The sequence below is a fragment of the Mercenaria mercenaria genome, chromosome 19 (genome assembly GCF_021730395.1).
Source record: "Mercenaria mercenaria strain notata chromosome 19, MADL_Memer_1, whole genome shotgun sequence".
Classification (NCBI taxonomy): domain Eukaryota; kingdom Metazoa; phylum Mollusca; class Bivalvia; order Venerida; family Veneridae; genus Mercenaria; species Mercenaria mercenaria.
Genome location: NC_069379.1, coordinates 26,813,768 through 26,835,768, shown reverse-complemented (window position 1 = coordinate 26,835,768; position 22,001 = coordinate 26,813,768). Strand labels below are relative to the sequence as shown.

The following is a 22,001-nucleotide window of genomic DNA, read 5'->3' as shown; positions in this document are numbered from 1 at the left end:
GATATTTTTACAATGCGATACCACTGCCACACCCTATATAGCCCCCTTCGGATATATGACTCCCCGGGGAGGTATATTCGGAACACATCCTTGTACAAACCCGGATATGACTCCCTATACATGGGAAAATTAAAAAATGCTATAACAATATACGTACTGTTCAAGTAATACAAAACAAGATTATTTGGCAGAGTGTCATTTGGGTATAATATTTCCCACACCACTTGGGAGACAGGTGGGGATTTAAGTGGCAGGGGCCAGTTTCGCATTGTGCTTTTGTATAAAATAGGTACATGTACTTTAAAGACATTTATATTCAACTGTTTATTGATGATGTTTATAGAACTTAGGATTCCTGCGTACGAGTAAGTATTTTTTTAAATAAATATGAGCCGTGCCATGGGAAAACCAACATAGTGGGTGTGCGACCAGCATGGATCCAGACCAGCCTGCGCATCCGCGCAGTCTGGTCAGGATCCATGCTGTTCGCTTTTAAAGCCTATTGGAATTGGAGAAACTGTTAGCGAACAGCATGGATCCTGACCAGACTGCGCGGATGCGCAGGCTGGTCTGGATCCATGCTGGTCGCAAAGCCACTATGTTGGTTTTCTCATGGCGCGGCTCATATATGCTTGAATCGGTGTAGACGACCTGGGTCTAAAATTTTACCTCATGTAACGGAAGTCAGGCGAAATGGAAACGGTCATCAAGTGATCCAGATTCAGCTTAAATTTGCAACAAAATTAAACGGTTATGAGACACTTATCTTCCCACCATTATTTTCGTCTGGTCACATGCCTTAAAAATATACATACGTTTTATGTCCGTCATTTGCAGATAATACGGTACAAGTCGGACAAGGTGCGCATTTTGGGCCAGTTTTGCCTTAAAATTTAGTGTCCTGAAACCGGAGTTTTACTCGTTTCTTTCATAGAAACAACAGTATCGACAGGTTGAAAATGTCACATGATGAGTGCTTAGTATATGCAATTCATTCGCTCAACATTTCTCTGGAATTTCTCAAAATTGGATTTTTGTGTGTGTGTTTTTTTTTCGCACTGGTATCAAGAAAGATTTGTGAAATTTTTCAAATTTACTGTCCCTTGTCCCGTAATAAGTTTGATTTCTCGAGCCTTTCGTAGGTATGAGCTAGAGAGCGAGAGTGCGTAGGTACATAGTCCCGGATACAATAAGACCAAGAATCACCAACCTGTACAGAAAAATAATAACTGGCAATTAAAGTTAGGAACATGGGGTTAAAGCTTTGTATCTGGTCTAGCAGTTATGACCCTCGAATCCAAATGCATACTTGATCATACTGTGACAGGCACTCGTCGTCTGTACTATGTGACAGAATTATCAAATTTGGATCAAATGCTAATTAGGTGTACCTAAAGATTTTAGTTTTCTGTCGGACTTGACGAAATATGGTAGCTGCCCCAAAGTACCCAAACTGTCCAGAAATGTTGACTGGCAAACAGTGGTTTAGTACTAGTTATGACCCTTGCATTAGAAATATTTAACGAAATGTTCTGAATAAGCCACGTGGTCCATGTTACATAAAAACACCGAGGAGCTATATATGGAATAGCTACAGGTGTTCTGTTAATAGCTCCAGTTTAAGTAAGGGAGCTTTATACGGAGAAAATACGAAAAGGTGTTCCAAAGGTGTTTCCTAGGTCTTTGCTTCGGACTGCAGGTTCGCATCTGAACTGTCCTAGACCCTTTCTGACTATCCGAAATATCTAAAACAGCAATATATAGCAATTCTCTACCATCAGTTGACGTATAAAACGTGTGGGTTTGATATAATAAACTATTACATAAATGCATCATGTATCAGCTTGACAGATGTGGAAAGCTTATAGAAGTACTTCCTGACCTTATAAAACAACTTAAACAATTAAAATACTCTTTGATTATTTTACACTATGTACCTAAGGTCCACATTGTAGCAGCATTGTGTAGAAAAACGCCTTTACATTATGAAGAAACATCTTTACATTATGTAGAAACGCCTTTACATTATGTAGAAACATCTTTACATTATGTAGAAACGCATTTACATTATGTAGAAACATCTTTACATTATATAGAAACGCCTTTACATTATGTAGAAACATCTTTACATTATGTAGAAACGCATTTACATTATGTAGAAACATTTTACATTATGTTGAAACGTAGAAACGCCTTTACATTATGTAGAAACATATTTACATTACGTAGAAACGCCTTTACATTATATAGAAACGCCATATTGTGTAGAAACGCCTTTCCATTATATAGAAACGCCATATTGTGTAGAAACACCTTTAGAATATGGAGTGCTAAGTGCCTTTACAGTACTCACATGCACTGTAATATTGAAATGCCCTTAATATTGTGTGCAAACGTGTATTAAAATCATAAATCGTAACTAAGATGAAACGTCTTTATATTGTTTAGACACCTTTTTATATTGTAAAGAAACGTATTTATATTGTTTGGACACTTCCTTATATTGTGTAGAAACATCTTTATTTTATGCAGAAACATCCTTATTTTATGTAGAAACGTCTTTATATTATGTAGAGTCTTTATATTATGTAGAAACGTCTTTATATTATGTAGAAACGCCTTTATATTATGTAGAAACATCTTTATATTATGTAGAAACGTCTTTATATTATGTAGAAACGTCTTATGTAGAAAATATCCTTATGTTGTTTAGAAAAGACCTTATATCGTGTGCGGAACAAAAACATGGGATTACCTAAACAGGAGAAATAAAGTAACCCACAGAGGAATATAAATTGACATTGATGAGCTGATTGGTGAGACGAGTTGTATCTGAAGAAAAAAAACTATAATAAGAAGGTTAGCACTTTTTTCAGTTGCTTAACTTTTTTTCTTGTACCATACTATTTAAAAAGAAATCATACTCACCCCATTTTACCACTTACGAAGATAATATTCGGGATTTCTACCAGGCCCTACAGCATAATCAAAAGGGCCATGATGACCCTATATCGCTCACCTGACTAATGGGTATATGATTTCTTGGTAGGGGACCTCCACCAAATGATGTGTGAAAATCTAAGCTCTAGGACTTGATATTTTAGAGACACTCTTTCTACACAGGTCTATGTAAAACACGTTATCCCCGACAAGGCCAATTTTGACCTCAATGAATTTGGAAGAGGACCACTCGACAATGCTTCATACCAAATATTTACGCTCTAGGTATTGAGTATTTAGATAAGAACTTTAAAGAATAACTTGAATAAACAAGTAATCCCCAGGCATGGCAAAATTAGACCCCTTGGGCAAATATTGAACGAACTTGGTCGAGGACTACCAGACGATGCCACATACAAAATGCCTAAACTCTAGCTTCAGACAGGAATATATTTAAAGTTTTTCTTATATAAGTCTATGTAAAGCAAATGACATCTAGACGAGGAAACTTTTGACCTTAGAGACATGGCTCGAATAAATCTAGGAAACCTTGGAGAACCACTACACAATGTGCTACAAGCCAAATACCGTAACTAATCTCCTGGGCTTGAGGTTTTAGACATTTAGACCAGAAGCATGATTTGAACAAACTTGATAAAGGACTATTACACAACGCTACATGACAAATATCTAACTCAAGGGCTTGAGGTTTTAGACAAAGAGACTTTTAAAGTTTTTCCATTATAAATTTGAGCCCCGGAACAAACTTGGTTTTACACAATGCTACATGCCAACTATCTTTGCTATAGGCTTTCATGTTTTAGACAAGAGTTTTAAACGTTTACTGTCGATGTAAAACAAGAGGGGCCAATTTTGACTCAAATGGCATAATTTGAACAAACGTGGTAGAAATCTACAACACTATTCTACACGCCAAAAATCCTAGCTTTATGTCTTCAGGATTTTTTTAGAAGTATTCCCTATACAAGTATATGGAAAACAAGTGAAGGCCTGGGTGGCGCCAACTTTAACTGGGGTTAGGGCATGATCTAAGCACCACTAGGAAATGCTAAATACCAAATAGCTAAGCTCTGAGCTTTTAAGCTTTTAGAGAGAAAGATGTTTAATGTTGTTTTTTTTTAATATGTCTATTTGAAACAAGTGAGTCCCGAGCCATATTTGATCCCATGGGTATGCTTGAAATGAACTTGGTGGGGGACCACTACACATTGCTACATGCCAAATGTATATATGCTGTAGGCCTTTTGTGTTTGCAATATTGAAGCTTATATGGGTCATTTTTGGCCCAAGGGGCACGATTCGAACATAATTAGTACCGAACTATCAGACAATGCTACGTATCAAATATCTAAGTTCTTGGTCTTGCGGTTTTGGGAGTAGTCGGATTGCCATGGCAACCAGAATTCTGCATGGAATGGACTTCTTTGAGGACATCAAAGGGACATCCACGCCAAAATTTCAACAACTTTCACTAAATGGTTTCAGAGTAGATGTTGACGTGGAGGCAGGACGATAGACGATGGACAATGAACGCCGAACCATTCATATACTAATAGCTCAGCTTAAACAAGGGGAAAATCGAATTCATTTTGCCTGCACTTTTTACTTATGTTTATGTTAACTTATTTTATTACGAGCCTCATTCTTTATATAAAAAGAATTTGAAAAGTGAATTACATTTTCCAACCAAAACGATGCGCGAGTTTTCGTTCACAACTTGTGCGCTGACATAAATTTAATAAAGTAGTTCACGCGGTACTGGCTCAAATGTACATATTTCTCTCTCTCTAAAAAATATGTATTACCCTGATGAAGCCTTTCGGCGAAACGTCGGTATATTAAAATTGTAATAGTTTTTTCGTGTTTCGATGGTATTTTCCTACCATATTCATACTTCTCTAAAGGATAAGTATAAGGGTTGTTGATTCTGATAACCTAGAGAAACAAGTTTCAAGTTTTCTAGTTTCAAGTTTTTTTTATTTAGTCGGCATATTACATGCTTGAGACTATGACAACATAATACAAATAAAACATCAATGTGGAATGCATATGGTTGCTACTCATAGCATACCATGGCATAAGTATTAACTATTTCAATAGCTACAAATAGTTATATTGACTTCCATGACTAGAAAGGTTGCAAGATGTGACATTTGTCAGTAAGTAACAATGTAGGATATACATACGGATACTACATATAGTGCACAATCTGAATGCCTCGAAAAAAAAAAGTATGAAGATATGCCAAAATATGCTTTACACGGAGAATGAGTTGTATGAAATGAGGCTTAAGGTTTAGGAGTATATCACCAAAACACAGAAATATTTTATAAACGAATAACATCGTTACCAATATTTTACTTAACCATTACATGTTCTGCCGTACTGTCCCGTACTGAAAATATTCTGAAAAGTTGTCCCCCTTTGAAAATGAATGCAATTTGTAAAGAAATAAAAATAAACAATTGCTGAAAACTGTGTTCCACTTAATTATGTGAAATTTCAACACTCGCATGCGATTGCAAATGAATCAAAACTAACATGTGTAACAGTTCTTTGAAAATGGTGAGTTTTTGGAAGGCGTTTGACTGCCCGGAAGTGGGTCCCATTTAGCAGGCTGGTAACATTGCCCGATCGGGCTTATGATACAAAAAGTAATATTTCTTGAAAAATAATGAAGATATTTCTTTCAAACTTGGTCCATTTGTTAAGCATAACAAATGATACAAATTAGAATAAAAATAACTTGGTTGCCTTCATTTTTGGTAGAATTATTTCCCCTTTTCAGATTTTTATGACGCATAATCTTTGAAGTCCAAAAAAACAATGTTCTAATGCTAAGTTTGAAACAAAAAAGGGTTAAATGGCTTTCTAATGCTCTAAATTATTGCGCTAGTACATGAATGTAAACATTTTACTATGCTTTCACTTACAACGTTACAGAGAAATGTTAGTCCTAAAAAAATTGCTCATACATCTGCAACAGAAACAAAGTATTTACCCTAAATATATAGAATAAAGGTATTGGCGCACAAGTTTGGAGCACTAGAAAGCCATTGAACCCTTTTCTGTTTTAAACATTGCATTAAAACATAATATTTTTGGACTTCAAAAATTATGCATCATAAAAATCTGAAAAGGGAAGTAATTCTAACTAAACTGAAGGCAACAAAGTTATTTCTATCTTGATAAGCATTATATGTAATGCTTAATAAATGGACCAAGTTTGAAAGAAAAATCTTCATTATTTGTCAAGAAATATTACTTTTTGTGTCATAAGCCCGATCGGGCAATGTTACCAGCCTGTTTAGGCAGTCTTTTTTTCGGAATTCAATGTTTATATTAGTATACTGACACTTGTTTTGTTGTTTTTGTAATGATAGCGTGTATATTACTTATATTACTCTACAAAACAAGTGTCAGTATACTGATATAAGCATTGAATTCCGAAAAAAGAACTGTTTAAACAGGCCCCACTTCCAGACAGTCAAGCGCTTTTAAAAACTCACCATTTTCAAGGAACTGTTACACATGTTTGTTTTGATGCATTTGTAATAGCGTGCGAGTGTTGAAATTTCACATAACTAGGTGGAACACAGTTTTCAGCGATTGTTTATTTTTATTTCTTTACAATTGGCATTCATTTTCAAAGGGGGACAACTTTTTCAGAATATTTTCAGTACTGGACAGTACGGCAGAACATGTAATGGTCAGGTAAAATATTGGTAACGATGTTGTTCGTTTATAAAATATTTCTGTGTTTTGGTGATATACTCCTAAACCTTAATACAAGTGTGTTATCTGGCTAACTAAAACATGACATAATGGATTTACAGAACAGGTGAAGGTTTGTCATTGCAATTCATGAGTTTTTCAAATTTGTAGATATTTTGATTATTCAAATAGTGATGTTCCAAATATTTATTTCTGACATTTACAAATAACTGACATTCCATAATGTAATGATACTCGACACCGAGGTAGTTGTTCGGACATAAACCACACAGGCGCTGATCTCTTTCAATACTTGGCGTTTGCAATATGACTTCTTCTCGGCGATATATGACCATTTTGTGTCGATTCGCCGTAAAACCCAACTCACTCACTCACTCTTTCAATACCCAGGAACCTGCCTTTTTCAATCTGTGGTTTGTAGTACGAAACTTACAAAATGATAGAGCTTTTGTGGGTAATATACCAAGATACTCTACTCTTCAACGCAATATTTCTGCTTAAAAATACGATACATTTTGAAGATTCATTAACAGTGCTATTCCAGGACTGCAAGCACTGATCATATAACCTTGTTTTTACCAAAGCCTTGAAATGAGATACATTTTCAACTTTTTGATTTATGAAACACTCAGGCAATCCCAGTTCGTTCAAACAATTTCTAACATATACAATCCGTGGAGAGCTCAAAGTACCTGCATTATGTAAAGTTAACATCGTTCTATACAGGATTCTGCTTTGCATTCAATATCTTACCAATAACATAACAATCTTGCTTTAATAAGCAAAGTTATGGGTTTAATACCCAGATCACCATATAACATAACATTTGGTGTAGTAGAACTTTTAGCTGAAACTGTTCAATTATCTTGATGTTTTTTTCAAACTATCTAAGGGAAGAAACTTTTGGCAAATATTGATGTAGATTTCTTGGATGATTGTTTCCCGTTTTACTTCTGGTAATACTGACGATATCAAATAAATATTGTACAAAAAAACTGAACTACATAATTATCACAAACTACTTAAAACCATTAAGAAAACAATGAAACAAAAAGAAATTAGTTCTAACGGTAAAAGACCTTTTCAATCCTGCGCAGACATAAACAAATTGAGGTTGCACTACACCAATTCAGTTCCTTCTTTACTTCAAATTAAATCTTAAGACTTCGTTTTCAATACTTAACAGCGTTTCAATGATAAAAAAATAAAATATTGAGACGCTATGGTACATATAAAAAAAAATTTGAGCCACGCCTTGAGAAAACCGACAACGTGGCTTTGCGACCAGCATGGAACCAGACCAGCCTGCGCATCAGCGCAGTTTGGTCGGGATCCATGCTGTTCGCTGTCATAGTCTATTGCAATTAGAGAAACTGTTAGCGAACAGCATGGCTTCTGCTCTGGATCCATGCTGGTCGCAAAGCCACTATGTTGGTTTTCTCATGGCGTGACTCATTTGTTCTGTAAAAACCCACCCTCTGAAAATGCTTTCATGAAATTTGTCGTTTAGCCTTTACACACATGTAGACAGTTTCTCAATGAATAAAATTCACAATGAAAGTGGTCTAGATCTTTTCAATACGATAAGCAATAAAACAAAGCCAAACATATAACTGCCACGTCCTTAATTATATGACTCAGTATACCAGATTTTATCAACAACATGGAACTACATTTTGGACGACTATTATGCAGTGAATTTTTGTGTATATTGTTTATGATACAGTTATTGTTTTTGTATATCGCTCAGTAAGATTCTTAATCCTTAATTGTCATTTTGATTACAGACAGTTTTTTAAGCTTAGAAATTATGTTAAAAACGAATTTAGGGATCAAACATATAGCTAGATGGCATTTTTAGTATCCTGTCATTTTTGCATCTTAACACCTGTCATTTTCCTTTGATTTTAGCTTACAGCAAAGAAGTATCTTTATAGTTTGCTTAAAGCCAACAAATTAAAAGGGTTAAGATCTATCCAGCCATTAATATCTTAACTTTATGATTAAAAGCTTTACAGTGATAGACTCTTAAAGCAGTCTTAAGAGGGAAAATGGTAATTGCATATTAAGTCAAAACGATAAGAATTTTCGCACTACTTTCGGCCATCACGTATACCACTGGGTGGGTGTGTGGAAAAAAAATTACACTTACATGAAACGAGGGTATATTTTATAGGAGAAATAAAGTAATTAGATTAAAACTCGAAATTGCACTTATTTAGAAAAATGACTAGGCTATTAATTAATCAGATCTTAAATGTGTTAATGGGGTAGAAATCTGATCTTTGCAATATAATTAGTAGCTACTTTTATTTGTTCTCCGTATACATTAATATTTTTTCATAGTCGACGGTTAAATAAAAGCTCCCAAGATAAGCTACTTGCATTCTTTCTTGCGTGGTACGGAGAGTTACGGCATTTACAGTAATGCAGGGACTATGATTATCTCCCTTTTATTAGAAAACACCATTTGCAACAGATTGTTAGAAAACACGATTTCAAATGTCTTGTTTAGGAAAACATCCCTTTAATTTACAGGTAAGGAAAACAATTTTATTAAATTTACATTTTTTTTCAATATAATGTTTTTCTGAGAATCCATTTTTGCAATACATTTTTGTATATAATCTCATCAACGTTTACTTTCTAAAGTTTTTTACACCTGAAACACTCCACTAGTAATAACCACATGGTGAACGATAACTCTTGCATTAAAAAGAAAATGTCCACAAAAGATCGAAATGCGCACAATGGCTTTACAAACCTAGCATGATATTGTGTTGCATTGTGTGCATTTTAATTAAATGCTGTATGAAGTACACAACTGGAATATTCATCTATATGAAATCCCCAACAACAAACCCAATTATTACTGACTGTGACAAAATGCAGAGTTGGAGCGCTGGTATAAATTACAGACTCCGGTATATACCGGATTAACTAAATTGAACGCAAGATATCTTAAATATATCTATTTTGTAACCATGGTGGTACTAACCCTAACCTTTAGTCAGTATATTATGCATATTATACACTAAATGCAGGGGTTCCACTAGACCCGAAAACCCAAGAGTCCCAGGACCCTTGGGCCCAAATTTTGAAGGGTCCTTTTCCAAAATACAGGAGTCCTATCCCAACATGTCAATATAATTTACTATATTTTTTATTCAGTAATACGTAGATCTTTACCTAAGAAAACAATAAACCCAAGATCATGTTACAGCATAATAAAAATGTCAGTCTCAGGTCATATAGTCTCATATTGTAAACTAATATTTATCAAAATTCATGTTATTTTAATTAGGTTTTTCTTCAATATTTCATTTCATTTTTAATAACAGAACAGTGCTTATAACACTCTAGAAAAATGTATCCAAAATGTACTATCCGAATACTGTTACACTTTCAGAATGTCATCGGAAAGTAGTTTTTGCTCAGTTTATTTGGCAAACTAAGCTAAATCAGCGATAGTTCCTGAAATAATGATGCTACTTATCATAAAAATCTGCATTGAAAGTCAGGTTTTTTTAGGAATTTTGGAAATATGCATATGACATCGGGTGTAATTAGACCCGTGAACGGACATTCTAAACTTATTTTTGCTTTCGAAATTCATCAAAATTTGTGAAGTTTCTTGTTGAAATTACGATATGATCACTAAACAATGGTCTAATTTAAAGTTGGCATGAAAAAATCTTGCAGGGCACTTTTCACATGCTCGGTAATCAGCTGCTTACGATAATTTAATAATTGGCGCCTTTTTTGACAGTACACAGGATTCGCTTTATCAATTAATTAACACTTCATTGATTTCTTGTTACCTATGTGCACTCGCCGTGACGTAACTTGCAGATAAAAAAATCAGCGAGGCATGTCTACAGGAGAAAGGGCGGGATTTAGCAGAGATCAAAGGCAGGAGAGCATGACCGCGAGTGTTTATTTTGAATACACGTGCCTATCGTGGAAATGGTTTTACTGAAGGAAATTAATGATAAGAGAAAGGATTATCAAAGGAAAATGCCCCCGGGTCCCGAAGGACGCACAGGCAAGTATTCTGCCGGGTCCTTTGAGCGTCTTTTGAAAATCTCCCGGGTCCGGACCCGGGGTCCCGGGTCAAATGGAACCCCTGTAAATGTGTGCAGACATGCAAAAACATGCATAATTTTGCTGTGCGCTACAATTGATAATCATTTTCGGGCATGCGCAGACGACCGCTCCAACTCTGCAATGAGTTACATCGATTATTACTAGCAACCCCAGCTGATTTTTAAACTTATTCAAATTCCAAAAACAATCTGACAGTTATTTAGAGCTCTTCATGAGCTTTACAGAACAGAACACTTTTTCTTTTTAAAATATCTTTAAAAATAAAAAAGTTATGACCATTTGAAATTTGAAAAATAACGCGTAATTTTAGAATTTTTCCACTATATAAAATACAGCTGAACATGTCACGTTCGCGGCACCGAGAAGTGAATTTTCTCCATTGCCATAATAGAAAAATGGTCATATCTTTTTTATTTTTTAAGATATCTTCATGAAATTTGAAATAGTTGCAGATCTAACCCTGTAGCATTAAATGCTTTATTTAAAATCATAATATATGTGAATGAGATACAGAAACAACACAACAAATGTTGGCAATATACAATGGATTTTAATAAAACGAACGAGGTATCTGGTAATAAATACATCTTATTAAAATATGATAAAATGACACACTATATTTGATCACAGATCATCTATGACTAATCTCAAACTGTTTAACAATTTCCTAGCAATATATACAAGACAAATGAAGAAAATATATAAAACCTATAACAAATTTTCACAAATTATTTTTAATTTTTGACCGTCCAGTTGATTTTAATAAATCTACACATTCAAATAAATGTCTATACACTATCAAACATTAACAGACACTACACTGATAAGCATGTCAATTTGTGGCTCAAACAGATTCATTTTATGTACTCAATTACAGTATTCAGAAAAAAACAGTGGAATATTTCTTAAAGACACTGTCAATGGAGTTTGCCTCTTTGATTTTCCACATACGTCTGAAATTCATACAGTCTGATATGAAACCGGTTGACAAAACAAAACATTTCTCAACAATCTGAATGTCTTCACGGCCAGGCCAGCTGAAACAGCCAGGCTTACGGGTTGGTGTCATGAACTTAACAACAAAATTTTCATTGTCTGTCACTTTCACAACAATTCCTGGGTACCATGCATCCTGATATGCGATTACAACATAGTCATTTTCTGACACAGTTTGGTTTGTTGGAAGTATCTCTAACAGTCTTGCTTCCTCCTCTGTATCAGAATAGGTTTCGTTATCTTCATATTCATACCTGCCATTTTTTTCGGAGTTTTTAAGGTTCAAGTCTGCTTTCCTTTTTTTGTTTTCTTTCTTTTTGTACCCCCCGACAACAAAGTTGTAAGGGGGGGTATACTGGTTTCAGGTTGTCTGTCTGTCCATCTGTCTGTCTGGTCGTCTGTCCGTCTGTCCGTAGACGCAATCTTGTGCGCACCATCTCTCCTTATCCCCTTGACAGAATTTAATGAAACTTCACACAAGTGATCAGTACCAACAGTAGTTGTGCATGGGGCATGTTAGGTTCTTTTAGAAAAAAAAATTTGCAGAGTTATGGGACTTTGTTTTTTTGTTACTATACTATATACATAGACACAATCTTGTGCACACCATCTCTCCTCATCCCCTTGACACAATTTAATGAAACTTCACACAAGTGATCAGTAACAACAGTAGTTGTGCATGGGGCATGTTAGGTTCTTTCAGAAAAAAATTTTGAAGTTATGGGACTTTGTTTTTTTTGTTACTATACTATATACATAGGCACAATCTTGTGCGCACCATCGCTCCTCATCCACTTGACACAATTTAATGAAACTTCACACAAGTGATCAGTAACAACAGTAGTTGTGCATGGGGCATGTTAGGTTCAGCGACAAAAATTGCAGAGTTATGGGACTTTGTTTCTTGTTAACATACTATGTACATACAGTCTGCATATGCAGTCTTGTGCGTGCCTAATCTACCAAACCCTTGCGCACAATTTAATGAAACTTCACACAAGTGATCAGTACAAACCCTAGTTGTGCATGGTGCATGTTACATTCTTTTAGATAAATATTCTGCATAGTTATGGGACTTTGTTTTTTGTTACTATACTGTATACATACAGTCTATATACATACAGTCTGCATAATTATGCAGTCTTGTGTGCGTCAAATTGCAATGTACTGTGTCAGTGCATGCGGTGGTACTTTCATCACCTTTAGTGATAGCTCTAGTTCTTATTCAATAATATGTCACTATTAATTTCATTAAGTATATTCTTGTCACTATCCTGATGCTTTTGTCTTAATAGTTTACCTCCTTTTCTTGCAGATTTCAGTAGTTTTTGACGATCGCTTTCAGGCATTTCTGTCCACCAGTGCATCATTTGGGACTGGTTTCTTTTAAGAAGTTGTACTTATGAGTGGTGATGAAGAGAGGCATGTGGTCTTCGGCGCTGGGTACTGTCTAGGTCACCAAAGTGGTGCTCGCAACCTAAATTAGTGACATGAGCGAAGTTTGTTCTCTGTAACTCATTCTCTGTTGCCTCCTGACTGTACTGACCCTCATTTAGGAAGTCCACTAGCTGTTTTTCAACTGTACACTTCATTGCTCCTGAAACTAACTTAATGGTCACATTCAAAAGTTCTCGATACACTGGGTTTTCATTGATATTTTCAAGTTTTTTCAGTAGTAATTCTTGGTAAGGGGCTTTGTTAGTATCTATTTCACTGAAGGGGATTTCATGGAGAATGGTTGCTGGCTTAATTTCACCAGAAATTGGTGGAGGACTGCCTCGTGCAATTCTAGGTATGGCACATTGTTTCCAACAAGCAAATTCCAGTACGGACCGGTAAGCTTCAAATAAAACAGTCCTAAGCACTGCACTACAGTCATTATTGTGTCAGAGTGAGACTGAAGGTCTGCCAAAACAGACTGGAGTTTCAGATTTGGGGCATTAATTGTTTCTAGGACAGTGATGAAGTCTTCTCGGTGGAGATAAATTTCAGCAGAAGTCTGGAAAAGGGCATTAAAGCGATTGTCTTTGTAGTTCCCGATGACAGATTTCAGTCCATTCTTTGCGCAGTGGGCTTCCCATATATCACGTACACCATGGTGATCACCAGATGGCCCAAATACATCTGAAGTTGTGCGTAGAGCTCTCTCGACAACAGTTCCTTTCTTACTCCAGAATTTGAATACAGAAAAATTATCCCTTCCTAGCGGACCATGTTCTGCGACAACTGAACTTTGCTGAGCTTTAAGATCAGCACAAATGTAATTGTGGAAGCCAAGAAGTACATGACTGTATTCTATTGTTTCTCTGATTAGCTGAAAACAGTTCGAAAAGTAATGAATAAATGTCATATCAACTTATCTTGGGTTATAAATAGTACTAAGGATAATAAAAATAGAACGAAGTAGGTGCTTGGAAAACCAATATCAACCTGATATGGTCTAAAAATAGAATATTTCCAATTTCAGTTGTCCAATTAAATGAGAATACAATTGTAATAACATGTTTGACATCTATTCATGTAATAAAACAATTATCGACTTTTTCATAGGTTGATATCAGGATTTATCAACCCTCAAAAAGTTAAATTCACCTTGCCTTCGGCTCGGTGAATATAACTTTTTGGGGTTGATAAATCTTGATATCAATCTATGAAAAGGTCGATAATTGTATAATAACAAATACAATGCAACACAGCAAGATTTGTCGCCAACAAGCCATTTAATCCCCTGCAACCAGATAGCGTCTCTTCAATCATCACAAACCTTCATTGGTCATCATTACAACAACGCCGCCAGCGCCTTGACGTCATCCTTTTACATATACCGTGTGGTCCATGGACTTATTGCAGTACCTGCTTCATATTTACCTACTAAAGCAATTATTCGAATCACTAGACAAAGTAATGACCACAAGTTCTTGCAGCCTCATTGCCGTGTAATTGTATATCATCATTCATTCTTCCCACGCACCATACCAGTTTGGAATGCTATACCCACTGCTGTTGTATCTGCGCCAAGCCTGGACACGTTCAAGTCTTCCGTCCAGTTGCTCCCCGGACTCTCTCCTTAGGTGAATAATAGACTATACAGTGTATATATATGTTTGGCATAAGTCATTTTAACAACACACATGTTGAAGATGTGTTTTTCACTCTGCCATGTTCAGTTTTTAACCCTCTCCAGTCGATGTCCACAGAGGCGTTGGAGAGTATATCGTCGAAGTCGAAGATAACTGACCAATAGCGGATCACTATGTACACTTTTAGCATGTAGTAAAGATTGTTTAGATTTTCATGATATCTAAACTTACTTACACTTAGAACTATTGCTCGCATTCATATAAATGTTTGATTTATTTGAATCTGTCTTTTATATCTGAGGTTATGAAGAAATACTTAAATCTGTCCGATTCACCAAAATGACCAATAGGGGATATATTTTGCCAAAAGGGGATCACCTAGTTTATCATATTTTCTATCCATTTAAAAACAGATTTTTTTCTGACAAAACATGGCTGTGGTATAAGAAGTAAACATTTCAATGCAGAATATATAATGAGATTCCGTATGTTTGCATTTCAAACAGGAGATACTAGGCAAAAGAATATAACTCTAGTTTCCACAGTTATATTTCTATGCATTACCACTAACAATATTTAAAACTTTCCTTGTGTTTCCCCAATTGTACCCTCTTCTCCATTTGTGACATCTTTTTTTTTCCTGATTTTACACACGTGCCGAACTGTATGACATACGAATTTTATACCATTTTTTCACTCATAGTCATACATTGCTGACTGTAAATAATCAGAAAAATGCGGAAAAAGCATGTAAAAATATTTAAAAAAATGATTACCTATAATATACTTTTTCAAAATGGTACCAAATTTGTGTGGTTTATCTAAGAAACTTCAGGTATGTTAAAAATATTCTATTTTGAAGAATTTAAGAATTCATAATTTTAACATGTCCAAAACATTGTGGAATTATACTTATTTCACTGGTATTGATTAACATTTAACTCGGCTTAATCATGAACTCCCTGTTAAAATCCAAAGTTTAAACTAAAATAAAGGTATTACATCAATAAATATTTCAATAAACTCAAATTTGTGTTTATGTCATCTCATGTGCACTGTTTTTTTATTTGATTTCTAAAATAGTTTGATATTTAATTTTACAAGCCATAATCTCATGTAAATAATCAGAAAAGTGGAAACATGCAGTATAAAATGCATCTATGATTTCAATGTAACCCAATGTACTGTGATTCATGAAAAGTTAGAATACTAATTCCAAGTTAGGAAACGTGGTTGCAAGAGTTAGCTACTCATGAAACTCAAACTCAGTAGATATGATCCATCTTTTGTCTTAAGAATTGCTAGGTGATAAGTCTATATAACTGGATACTTAAATATTATATACTCAGTCTCTCCTACGTTAGAGATTCACATTTTATTTTCAAGTGATCTGCTATTGGCAGTGATCCGCTATTGCAAGTTGACTGTATGGGTATTACAGTCACAATTAACAGGATAAGCTATATTACCTCTATCGAGAGATGTGCCCAGCCTGTTTAAGACATATAAGTGTACAAATTGGAAATTATAATCTGTTTTCCATAGTGAAAGCACCATGTTTTTTAATTAGGCTGAAATTTCATTTTTATTTTTTAAATGAATGGCATAGTAATAACTCTAAAGAAATTAGAGAATTCTTCAATTGTAATACATGTATATCCTAGACTCACATATTTTGTATCACATAACAGGCAACATGGCTGCGCCTTAACATACATTAGTGTACCGTTACGTGACTCTATGTGGTGCTGCATGTGCAGTTACCTATTATGCAATGAAATAAGACTACCGTCAACATCTTATGCTAAACAACTGACTGTCAGAAATCAAAAGTGAACAACAGCTGGTGTGGCTGGCCATAGTTTTTTCTAACACACCTATTTCGACGCATCTTACATGGTACTTGTTATGAATAATTTGATTGGCTTAGATATTTGTGCAATCACTGTAAGTCATGTGCTACACCATAACTGTCAAGGATGCTGCAATAAAATTTGAAACAACAGCAGATGCAAGTAGATAATCACTATTTAGGCCAAATGATAAATGAATATGAAAACATTCAAACATTCATGAACATAATTGACCAAGAATATGAATTAGAAGTTTATGTTTTCTATTTGTTATTAAAAGCTGCAAGCATCAAAAATGAAAGTTGACTTGGAAAATAGATCTAATCTGACCTATATATTTATATTGCAGGTCAGTACAGCATGGAGCAAAGATGGAAGATGAGTTTACCACTGAGACTAAAAGTATGTTTTATGTATAAAACGGAAATTGTCATGGAAGTCAAATTGTCAGATACCTGTTGAGGATATAAAGTCAGTATTGTTGTGAACCTGTACAGATAGAACCAAAGATATAGGCTGGTTAAGTGGTTTATTTAAGTGGTACTTATTAGCAATGTTGATGTATAAGAGGCAGTAATTTTCAGTGAGAACAAGTCAATACAGAGTTTATCTGTATAATAAAATACAAATTTATGATTTTTTCACCCAGAATTTCTCTAAGAAATATGTGAAATGTTGAACATGAGAAAAAAGGACACTTTGGTGTAATCGTACATGAAACAAATGGTGTATCTTAAACTTGGAATGGAACAAGTGACATACCAATAGCATAAACTTGATACAAATGACGTGTCTCCACACATGAATGGAACAAGTGACATACCACTGCATAAACCTGAAACAAATGACGTGTCTCCACACATGAATGAAACAAGTGACATATTACTGCATACACTTGAAACAAATGAATTGCCTCCACATCTGAATGAACCAGGAAGTGGGATGTCTGGGTATTTGAATGAAGTAGATGATGAAATATCTGGACACCTAAATGAGAACAACATTAGAATATTAGAAACTATGAATGAAGTGGGACGTGAGGGATCATGTTATGTAACAGAAACAGTGAATGGTATGCCAGAACATTTGACAGATTTACCTGATGGATGCTCGGAAAATCTGAATCACATGAATACAGAAATACTTGAACCAGATACTGCATTGGTAGATAAGGCGAAGGTAATGCAACATGAGATGTCACAACATATGAGTGAACACAAAAAGAAAGTATCCAAGAATCCAGATTGCTTAAAAAAGCAGCATGTTTGCCCATGGTGTAATCGTGCACTTTCTAGTGCTGGCAATTTAACGAAACACATGATGACACATACTGGAGAACGTCCTCACATTTGTGAAATTTGTAATAAAAGCTTTAGACAGAAAGGGACATTGAAAAGTCACTTAATTATTCATACAGGTGAACGGCCTTTTGTTTGTAGTTTGTGTAATAAAGGGTTTAATAGTTTATCAAGCAGGAGAGAACATATGACTGTTCATTCTGGTCAGCGTCCACATACTTGTTTGTATTGTAGTCAGTCATTTACTAAGAAATCAAGCTTGAAAATGCATTTGATGCTTCATACAGGCCAACGACCGCATGTATGTGAAGTTTGCAGGAAGGAATTTACACGGAAAACTCATTTGAAAACACATATGATGTCGCATACTGGGGAATGCCCATATGCTTGTTCTGTATGCAGTAAAGGGTTTAGACATAAGTCAGCATTACAAACGCATATGATGATACACACAGGGGAAACATTGTATGATTGTGAAAAGTGTGACAAATCTTTTAAGAAAAGTTGGTCTTTGAAACAGCATATGTTGATTCACACTGGAGACTATGAGTATAGCTGTGAAAATTGTAGTAAGGCATTTATGAGAAAAGAGGGTTTAAAACGTCATATGAGAATTCACAATGGTTACCGACCTTACATATGCACAGTGTGTGGTAAAGGATTTACAGCCTCATCAGTTTTAAAAGCGCATACGTTGACACATAGTGGAAAAAGAAATCAAGCTCTCCCGAACACAGAGCAAACAGATAACACAAACATTGACAAAATGTAGAAAATGTTATAAAGCCAGGACTGGCATAATGCACGCACATATTAGTGATAGAAGAAGTAAAGCCTGCACTGATTTATAGAAATGCGCCCTTACATATGTAGTGAACAAAAAAAAGACAATACAATGTTCATACTTTGATGTATAGTGAACTATAAAATAAAGTCAGCACTGACACACCGATCACAGAAAACACATACTTTGATAAAGAGAGTTCTAACTAATAAATTACCCCAGCGTGGACACACAGATCACAGAAAAATATCATTTGATACAGAGAGTTCTAACAAACAAATTACCCGAGTATGGACACACAAATCACAGAAAACACATACTTTGATACAGAGAGTTCTGTCTAACAAATTCCCCTAGCATGGACAGACAGATCACAGAAGACACATACTTTGATACAAAGAGTTCTAACTTAAAGTTACCACAGTATGGACACACAGATCACAGAAAATATATACTTTGACACAGAGAGTTCTAACTAACAAATTACCACAGCATGGACGCACAGATCACAGAAAACATTTACTTTGATACAGAGAGTTCTGACTAGAAAATTACCCCAGTATGGACACACAGATCACATAAAACACATACTTTGATACAGAGATTCTAACTAAGAAATTACCCGAGCATAGACGAACAGATCACAGAAAACACATACCTTGATACAGAGAGTTTTAACTACGAAATTACCCTAGCATGAACACACAGATCACAAAAAACAGATACTTTGATACAGAGAGTTCTAACTAGAAATTACCCAAGCATAGATATGCAGATCACAGAAAACACATACTTTGATTCAGAGTTCTAACTAACAAATTACCCCAGCATGGACATACAGATCACAGAAAACAAATACTTTGATACAGATAGTTCTAACTAACAAATTACCCAGCATGGACACACAGATCACAGAAAACACATACTTTGATGCAGAGTTTTAGCTAACTAATTACCCCAGCATGGACATACAGGTCACAGAAAATATATACTTTGATATAGAGAGTTCTAACTAACAAAATACCCCAGCATGGACACATTGATCAATGAAAACACATACTTTGATACAGAGAGTTTTAGCTAACAAATTACCCCAGCATGGACAGACATGTCACAAATATATACCTTGATACGGAGAATTCTAACTAGCAAATTACTCCAGCATGGACTCACAGAAAATATATACTTTTAAACAGAGACTTCCAGCAGGATGGACGCACAGATCACAGAAAACATATATTTTGATACAGAGAGTTCTTACTAACAAATTACACAGAGAGTTTTAGATAACCAATTAACCCAGCACTGACATACAGATCACAGAAAACGTATACTTTGATACAGAGAGTTCTATTGAACAAATTATCCCAGCACTGACACACTGATCACAGAAAACACATACTTTGATACAGAGTGTTCTAACTAACAAATTACCCCAGCACTGACACACTGATCACAGAAAACACATACTTTGATACAGAGAGTTCTAAATAACGCGTACTGCAGTATGGACACACTGATCACAAAAACACATACTTTGATACAGCGAGTTCTAACTAACAAATTACCCCAGCACTGACACACTGATCACAGAAAACACATGCGTTGATACAGAAAGTTCTAAATAACAAAGTACTTCAGCATGGACACACTGGTCACAAAAACACATCCTTTGATACAGATAGTTCTAAGTAACAAATTATCCCAGCACTGACATACTGATCACAGAAAACACATACTTTGATACAGAGTGTTCTTATTTCCATATAAATATTAGTATAACTTGGACTTTGATTCAAAGAGTTCTCGTTCCCATATAAACATTAGTATTCTAGTTATACTGGAGCACCACATGTCTACCGGGTTCTACAACAGTAATTTCTAGCTCCATATCATTTTCAGTAAATGCCTCTATTTTAACAGAAACATTTGGTTCTATTTCACACTTTCACCACTCTGTGTGTGACTATGTCTTGAAACCACATTTGACAAGTCTGTATCTAAACTAAAATTCTGCTAGAGGTTCATTTGGAATGGTATAATTCTTATTTGACAAAAGATGGAGCATTAGATTGATGAGATGAGATAGAGACTGGTAATTCAGTACGAAAACAGAAAAACATTCATTTCACGTTGAAACGTTCATTCATACCGTTAATCCATGTAGATTACCACTGTTGAAGGTTTATTTCTACAACATCCACAGCAACAAGTGTGCATGAAAATGAACCTTCACACTCATGAACATCTTTTCTCGGTCCTTTTTTAACCACACAAAAGCCCATTTTGGTCTTTGATACAGAGAGTTCTAACTAACAAATTATCCCAGCACTGACACACTGATCCCAAAACACATACTTTGATATAGAGAGTTCTAACTAAGAAATTACCCCAGCACTGAAACACTTATCACAGAAAACACATACCTTAATGCAGAGAGTTCTAAATAACAAATTATCCTAGTGTTGACACACTGATCACAAAAACACATGCTTTGACACAGAGAGAATTCTTACTAACAAAGTACTGCAGCATGGACACACTGGTCACAAAAACACTTACTTTGATACAGATAGTTCTAACTAACAAATAACCCCAGCACTGACAAACAGATCACAGAACACACATACTTTGATACAGAGAGTTCTCATTCCCATATAAACATTAGTATCATAGTAATACTGGAGCACAACATGTCTACCGGGTTCTACAACAGAAATTTCTAGCTCCATATTATTTTCAGTGAATTCCTCTATTTTAAAAGAAACATTTGGGTCTATTTCACCACTTTCACCACTTTATGTGTGACTATGTCATGAAACCACATACTACAAATCTGAATCTAAACTAAAATTCTGGCAGAGGTTCATTTGGAATGGTACAATTCTGATTTCACACTAGATGGAGCATTAGATAGATGCGATGGGATAGAGACTGGTAATTCAGTTCGAAAACAGAAATACATTCATTTCACGTTGAAACGTTCATTCATACCATTAACCCATGTAGATTACCACTATTGAAAGTTGATTTCTACAACACCCACAACACCCGCAGCAACAACTGTGCATGAAAATGAGTCTTCACAGCCATAAAAGTCGTTACCACACAAAAACCCATTTTGGTCTTTGATACAGAGAGTTCTAACTAAAAAATTACCCCAGCATTGACACACTGATCACAAAAA

At 35.2% G+C, this 22,001-nt stretch overlaps 1 protein-coding gene across 1 annotated transcript; it reads left to right on the top strand.

The window, feature by feature from the left end:
• The first annotated feature begins 9,137 nt into the window (after positions 1-9,137).
• Positions 9,138-19,673, top strand: LOC128550878 (gastrula zinc finger protein XlCGF52.1-like). The gene is made up of 2 exons (XM_053530829.1): positions 9,138-9,234; positions 17,082-19,673. Exon 2 carries the CDS (start codon positions 17,534-17,536, stop codon positions 18,800-18,802), a length of 1,269 nt encoding a protein of 422 aa, XP_053386804.1. The 5' UTR covers positions 9,138-9,234; positions 17,082-17,533; the 3' UTR covers positions 18,803-19,673.
• The last annotated feature ends 2,328 nt before the right edge of the window (positions 19,674-22,001 follow it).